Source organism: Triticum urartu, chromosome 3 (assembly GCF_003073215.2).
Source record: "Triticum urartu cultivar G1812 chromosome 3, Tu2.1, whole genome shotgun sequence".
Taxonomy (NCBI): domain Eukaryota; kingdom Viridiplantae; phylum Streptophyta; class Magnoliopsida; order Poales; family Poaceae; genus Triticum; species Triticum urartu.
In genome coordinates this window covers 15,245,702-15,253,456 of record NC_053024.1, presented here as the reverse complement: position 1 = coordinate 15,253,456, position 7,755 = coordinate 15,245,702, and the positions used below count along the sequence as shown (strand labels likewise).

The following is a 7,755-nucleotide window of genomic DNA, read 5'->3' as shown; positions in this document are numbered from 1 at the left end:
ATGCATCTCTGAGAGAGATATAGACCATAGATGGCGAAGAAGTGCTATGCCCTGTACATAGGGAGGGTTCCAGTAGTGTACAACGAGTGGCCAGAGTGTCAGGCCAAGCGTAACGCTTCCCGGGCGACAGCTAGAAAGGGCTTTGAAAAAGGAAGCGATGCGGAAGCTAGTTACTTGAGGTGCACACTAGCGCGAGAGAAGGGGAAACACGCCGAGTCGGCTACCGCACATGTGCAAGAGTCCATCGAGCATTGCCTCGCCGATGCCATGGACTCATGGAGGTTGGCCTCTCCCTTCTATCACATGCATCTATGCCCCTCAAGTTTTTGGATGAGGCATTCCGTACTGATGTCTACCGTATTAATCGTGTTCATAGTCATGTTATTCATAACCAGACGCCCTTAGAACACATTGTTGGCACTAGAATCAACAACTCATTTCTTAGAATTTTCAGTTGTGCAGTTTTGCCCAACTTGCGACCATTCAACAACACAAACCTGAGTTTCGATTCGAATAGTGTTTCTTTCTTATAAGCATGAGTTACCATGCATAGCACTAGAATGACATAATCTATTCACAGAATGCATCATAGAAGTTAATTTGAAGAATACACAATTGATGGAATGAACATAATCTTAGATACACCAGACGAATTACATAGTGAGTATGAACAAATTGAATTGTAAAATTAAATCAGTGATACAAGCAACACACAATTACACAACTTGCATTTTACGCAGCGTAATTACCACAAATCCATCACTCGGCAGACATTGCTCACTAGAATTGCAATTTGCTAGCAAATGATTGCCCAAAGTTCCATCCCTTTGGCACAACATCATTGAACACAAGTGTGTGTCCATCACTGTTGGTTAGTCTGAAGGAGAGCATCTTGCCGGTGAGGTTCGCAAGCGAGTGCCAGTTAGCACCCCAATTGCGTGCCATAGGCATCCACTCGTCGGAATCAGAGGTCTTGACATCCATGGACTTGATCGAGCCAGCTGCAGCAACATTGCTCACAAGCACAAGATTGAAGTACTCGTGACCATTGATTACGAACCTCACGCCACCCCGCTTCACGCACGGAACTCTGCATGTGTATGGCAGTGACATAGAAAAAAGTTAAAGTTATGTGGCTCCGATGACTCTAAACTAACTTTTGAACTTGTAAGAAGCATATATACCTCTGGTACATGACGGGGATGATGCCACCTTTATAAACACCAATCTTCTCCCAGGCCGGCTGGGCCATGTCGAAATGCGGCCGCGGTGGGTTGCACCAGCCGCCGTTGTCATTGGGGAGGGCATCGTTGGGCGGGCAGAAGTTTGTGGCCGTGACGGTGACCGTCGCACCAGGCTTGCAAAACAAGGGATCCGCGCGCTTTCGGTCGCATGCGATCTTGTAGCACTGCCCGCATGCGGCACCGTCATTGAACAACACGGTGCTCAGAGCCGCCGTGCGTGTCCCGTACCCTTCAGAGAAGAGGTTACCATACCCGCAAGCGCCACCTGCAATATGCAATATATAGAACCCATCGCAAGTGTTAATACACAGAAGAACAAGATCAATCGGGCATGCACGCAGTAGATAGATGTACAGGCGTGAGTTGAATGATTAGTTGATTACCCATTGTGTCAGAGGCGTCAGCGCCGCCGTAAAACGTTGCATGCGCCTTCTGCCAGACGAAGGGTTGCGGGGATGTCGTGGTCGGGTTGTCCGCGGCCACAGAGAGCACACAGCCGATCGCCGCCAGCAGCATCCCTGCAACAAATCGAGCTGGAGCCATATCGGCCGCTAGCTCTTGAAGTTTGATGAACTTGTGGCCTAAATTAATGGAAGCGTTTGTTCAGTGTGTCTATATTGATCTGTTGCTGACGGTTGTGAGCTGCTGTGGTGATCTGACGATCGTTTGTTTATATAGTCTTCACTGCGGTCAATTCGTACGTACGTCGCTAGAGGATTAAGCAAGGCCACCCTGATTGGTTCAATGAAGCACGTAGCGTGCAAAAGTGCCTGGCCGTGCAGCCAAGCCGTGGCTTGCGTGGCAATCAAGAGATATATGTATAGTATGCATGTAGGCGCAGACCCGTCCCTTGAATCGTACGACGAGTGTTCATGTCCTGCATCTGATCCTCAACGTCGGCGTGTGATAATTAGGTCGTGAAGAAACCTTGAGTTGTCAGTAAGGCACATCGACAGATGCTTTCAATCCGTATCCGTCCATTCTTATGCACGGTCGTGAAGAAATCTTCGTCGGTTTGGTCTTGCGAAGTAACTTGACGTTGCTTTGGTGCCGGTGGATCATTCTGTGGACGTTAAACCAGGCTAATCCTATATTTTGCAAGTTGCTGGGTGGATCATTCTGTGGACATTAAACCAGGCTAATCCTATATTATGCAAGTTGCCCAAACGTGTAGGGGGCACGTTTTCGGTTAGCAATTTATCTGTTTCACCATACCATTTCATGTTTGTTGTTTCTCCCTTTTCAATTTTTCTTATGGTTTCCCATTCGATTTTGGTTTCTATTTCTAAGGAGCAACTAACCAAAGGTTATCCTTTGGGGATCCCCTAAGAATCAATTTTTTTTGGCCTTAGAGCGCGTCAAATGATGCATCCGGGCGCCGTCACGTATCGTGTGCTGGGTGCCCCCTCTGAGTTTTTTGCATGCGTTTTTGGATTTTAGATGGGGTTTTTCAGTTTTTCAGTTTTTGCCTGGTTCACCTTGGTTTTGGAGAAAAAAATTGTTTCATTTTTCACAAAACATAGCCATGCTTCTTTAACAAAAAGTCCTTCTTATCGGTGTACTGAACAATGGGTGTTCATACCCCTGACTACGCACCGGCAAGATGCAGCTTCCATGCCGGGAAGGACATGGCAGAAGTAGATCTATCCCAAGATGCACAAGTCATGGTAAATAATACCGTAAAGAAGATCTCCGGGCAGAGAAGATCATCTCAAGATCAAGATCCAGGCTGCCGGGAAGCTACCTTTCCTGGCATGGTGTTTCTCCACGTTGCTAGCAAGCTCAAGGCAAGCAAGCCCAAGCTCCCTCCACCGCTTCGCCGCACCTGCTTCTCAGGAGTCTACCGACAGGTGGCGGGCGCGTAGGCGCTTAGGTAGAAGCTGTTGGGGCATGTGTCGATCCATCTTTTGGAAGAACAACTTTATTGGCATCCGTCTACAGGGTGTCGCAGTAACAAAAGGTAGCCACCATTATGTTTCTCGTGGAAGCACAAATTTGCTTCTGCAAGAAGCACAACCAGTGTCTCCGGAAGAAGCACATATTTACTTCCACGACAAGCACAACCAATGCTTCCGTCAGAAGCACAGTTTGTGCTTCCACGAGAATCACAATTGTGCTTCTTAAAGGGAAAAATACAACCTATGCGTGTACGAGAAACATAGTGCTTCCGCGAGAAGCACAACATGTGTTTCCCTAAGAAATAGAGAAACCCACAGCATGTGCTTTCAGAAAAAAGTGAAAACAACAACCGTGCTTTCGGGCTCCCTTTTTTCTCAGGTTTTCTTGGTATCCTTTCTTTTCGGTTGCCAGTGTTTCTCGGTTTTTGTTTTTGGAACTTTTCGGTATTTGTTTCCTCCTATGTTGAGATTTTGTTTTTCTGGTTTCTGGGTTTTTCGTGAAAAAAAAAGTTTGTTGGAACCTATTAACATGGGATTTAGTTTCGACCATCCCGACGCAAAATATGTAACGCTGAAAATGATTTGGTATAAACACATGGTTCCAAAGATAAAACGTTTTGAATAAACGAATCTGTCAAAAAAAAGTGTCAGGTTGTGACAACTGGCACATGCAATGCATCCACTTGTCAGCGCCTAAAGAGGTGGGGGAATGACCTTTGATAAGGGGACCTTTAACTAGTGATTTCATTTTTTCTAATGATATTATATATATAACTTTTTCACAGATATTATAAGCAACTGTATAAAAATTTAATGTTATTGGGACACATTGGGACGACCCATATTGGGGGTGTATGCATGTTTGCCCAGCTGTTTATGGCAGGACCACTTATTTGAAGCACAAAAAAAATGGTAGAGCAAAAGCATAGAGCGCTCACTCCCTAGGCTCGCCCAATTCGGTGTATCCTAGAGCACTTGGTCCTCGTGGCGACTATATCTCGCATTAAGCGAGATGGAAGGATCGCTCGCTAAAGGGTTACGCTAATCGGGCCGGCCCATTCACGCACACACACAGTAAATGAAAAAACCCGAAGAGAGAACGCATTGCGCCATGGCCTCCTAGTTTAGAGCAACTACGCCAAGCCACTGGGCTAGCCGTCGGTTCGTGACAGTAGTAGGGCAAGGCTACTTAAGTCTAAACAAATCGGGGTTTTCACTGTTTCTTCTCCACTTTTTCCAGGTTTTTTCATTTGTTTTTTCACCGGTTTTCTCCATTTCTTCTCATGTTTCCTTGGTTATTTTCTTTTTTTCTTTCTTCTTTTTACCAGGTTTTTTCCTTTCTTTCTTTTTTCTTCAGTTTGGTTTATTCTTTCTCGTTTCCAATCGGTTTTTTGTATTCTTTTTTCGTTTCTTTTGTTTTTTGCTTGATTTTTTTTCTTATGTTTGTTTTGATTTTCAATCTATATTATTCATATACGTAAAAAATTAATATATTTTTAACATTTTTCCAATACAAAATTTTAAAAAATTGAACACATGGTCAAGATTTGTTCTATACACATTTTCAACATTTTTCAAATACAAGATTAACATTTTTTCCAAAATATACGGTCAACATTTTTCTATACACACTTTAAAAAATTTCCAAATTCTTGCTAACATTTTTTCATATACATGATCAACATTATACACATTTAACATTTTTCAAATACTTGGTTAACATTTTTCCAATACTTGTGCAACATTTTTGAGATGCTTTATATATATGCCCATGCCCATGCGTTGCAACAAGAGATATATTTCTTTGCAAGAAGCAATGGGAGAGGTAATTGATGTGTCCACCAAAATCGATATCCATAGATGTGCGATAAAGAGAGGAGCTGTGGTCTTCTCGTGGGTCATGTTTGTCCCGCGAGAACTTAATAGTGGTGGGGTTACTCGGTGTGGCGGCAACCATCTAACTCGTGTCTTTTTCCTCTGGGTCCGCTTCTGTCTTGGGGTTGTGTCTGCCTCCTCATTTGATAGCTATGCGGCGACCTTCGGGCACGGTTGCTTCGACCACTCTCACTTACGATGGCGTAACTAGATGGATTACTAATTGTAGCGCATAAATCTCATTTCATTAGCATATTTAGCGCATAGCCAGACATCAATGTCCCTTTTTTATTAGGATTTATTCTCTTTGATTATTTAAGCGCTCACGTGCCCACAATTTGTTTTCGAGCTAAACCAACGTATTCTCTTTTTTTGACCCAAGAAAAAAATTGCACCCTCGGACGACCCAGTAGGTGAGTGCGGCTGAGGCTCAATACTGGCTGTGCGACGGAGCAATTTTTTTCCTGGGCCAACTGCGTGGGGGCTACTATATGACGCTAGTGCGTCAAATAGTGTGTGGGATACACATCAATTCGTGTATGGGCCAGCACACTGGTAGGTTCCAAGACGACCTGTTTGTAAGGTGCGAAAAAATTCAAAAAATGATAAGTTGAAAGATCGAAATCGTGCTCTCAAAGACACGACTACGTGCTGCTAGCCACTCAAAGAAACGAGTCCTACCAACCAATGGCAGCTCAAACCATTAAAATCATACTCCAATGTTAGATTGGAAACAATTTTTATTTTATGCAACTTGAATAATTTTGAAACTCCCAAACAATTTTTTTAAAATTCCTTACTATCAGAAATACACAACACAATTTGAAGCATTTGAAATTCACAATTTTATTTGAAAACTTGAACCTTTTATAATAACAGGAATATTTTTTGAATATGTGAGTTTTTGGCAAAGGAAACATATTTTGAACATTCAGAATAGTTTTTGAAAATTTGTTTCTTCAAATTCAGACATTATTCTGAATTATCCAAAAAATTTGTAAAATAAGAATATTTTTCGTATCTGGGAAAAAATTAAATGCTAGAAATTCGGGCTTTTTCCTTTCCTAATAGAGGAACGGTCAAAAATTTAGTATCACCTCGAATAGAAAAAAATTATATTTTTCATAGTGAATGGATGAAAATAATCGGAGAAATGCACCTTGCTTTATTAGTAGGGATGGATCAAAAAAATTCCTCATTTTTTAATACATGGTCAACATTTTTCTATACATATTTAACATTTTCAAAATGCTTTATTAAAAATTGTCCAATACATGTTCAACATTTAAAAAAAACTTGGCCTAAAAAATTTATGTACATGATCATTTTTTTTCAAGATGTTTTTAATACATGATCAACAACTTTTATTTTTTACATTCAACATTTTTCCGTATGCTTGACTAACCTTTTGAAATCATTTTCAACATTTTTCAAATACATGTTCTATATTTAACATATGCTGGTTCAACATTTTTTCAAATATTTAACATATTTTTTCTAGAGCGGCATGACCTATTTGGACCGAGTGGAAGAACTCTAAAGAGACATTTGACGAAGACCCCTAGCAAATCAAACATTCGACGGCGGTCTCGGGGACTACATCCAATGGGTACACTCTGCGTGCCTCCACTGATTCAAGAGTACACTCGACGCGACATAGTCGACTCAAGTGGAAGAACTATACAACAAAAGTTAAAGCACCCGGTGGGTGAAGAGATGCAAGGTGCAGACTCATGATAGATGCACATTAAAGGTTTGAAAACGTTCATCCACAGACATATTACGAATAATAAAGGAGCACTTTTCAAGTACCATATCCCAACAGAGCAAAGATCAAGCTGAAAGATCAGTCGGAAATTAACTCACCTGGACATTGGTTTGAAGAGCAGAGCTGGCATCATAGGCAGCCTTGCTAGCTTCGTGCACCACCTTCATTTGCTCCATCATAAGGCCTGCTTGGCGTATAGCTTCCTTAGAAGCGCTCACTATGTCCTTTGGGACATGATGGTAACAAAGAGTGGAGTTGGTGGAACAGTCGAAGCAGCCAGGGGATTTGAGGTATGGAGTTGCACGGACGAAGCAAGGACTTGGGCGGTCGATGCCGAAGGACGATTAGTCGACACAGGATCGGTGAAAGAAACAGAAGCCCGAATTGGATCTCCGGATTGCTGGATCACTGGTTCTTGCACTGATGTCGACTGAGGTACCTTGCTAGTAGGCACCCTCTTGCTCGAAGTCCTGCCCTTTCTTCCCGCAGCCTTTTGAGGTACATCTTCGTCGTCGTCTGGAAGATCAATGACATTTGGTGGTGCTGCAAAAGACTCGACCACAAGAGTTCAGTCGACCGACAGTACAATTGAGAAAATGGGGGCAAGATTGCACTACTAGGAAAAGGGCTATAGATAGGATTGACACTAACAGCGCACCAGGGAAGTAGTACTGCGCCACTACTATATACTAATGGCGCACCAGTTGGTGATGCGCCATTAGTGTGGAAGACAGTAATGGCGCACCAGAAAACTAGTGCGCCACTAGTGATAATTTTTTTTATTTTTACATACATACTAATGGCGCATCCTACCTCTGGTGCGCCATTACTAGTTCTAACTAGTAATGGCGCACCAGACATGGAGTGCGCCAGTGCTGAATTTTTTTTTTCAAAACTACTAATGGCGCATCGCCTCACAGTGCGCCATTACTAGTTTAAACTACTAATGGCGCACCCTGTAGAAGTGCGC

General features: G+C 42.7%; 1 protein-coding gene across 1 annotated transcript; it reads right to left on the bottom strand.

Annotated features, from left to right (window-relative positions):
- Positions 1 to 594: 594 nt before the first annotated feature.
- LOC125547678 (expansin-A24-like) lies at positions 595 to 1,881 on the bottom strand. Its single transcript, XM_048711484.1, has 3 exons — positions 1,628 to 1,881; positions 1,185 to 1,509; positions 595 to 1,090 (listed from the first exon to the last, which is right to left on the bottom strand). Exons 1-3 carry the CDS (start codon positions 1,785 to 1,787, stop codon positions 781 to 783), a joined length of 795 nt encoding a protein of 264 aa, XP_048567441.1. The 5' UTR covers positions 1,788 to 1,881; the 3' UTR covers positions 595 to 780.
- Positions 1,882 to 7,755: the final 5,874 nt, after the last annotated feature.

Bases quoted from the DNA above. Each gene is read 5' to 3' on its own strand.
- LOC125547678 (XM_048711484.1), bottom strand. From the start codon at position 1,787: ATGGCTCCAGCTCGATTTGTTGCAGGGATGCTGCTGGCGGCGATCGGC. The intron at 1,510-1,627 runs GTAATCAACTAA...TGCATATTGCAG, and splicing joins TGACGCCTCTGACACAATGG to GTGGCGCTTGCGGGTATGGT. The intron at 1,091-1,184 runs GTATATATGCTT...ATACACATGCAG, and splicing joins ATCCCCGTCATGTACCAGAG to AGTTCCGTGCGTGAAGCGGG.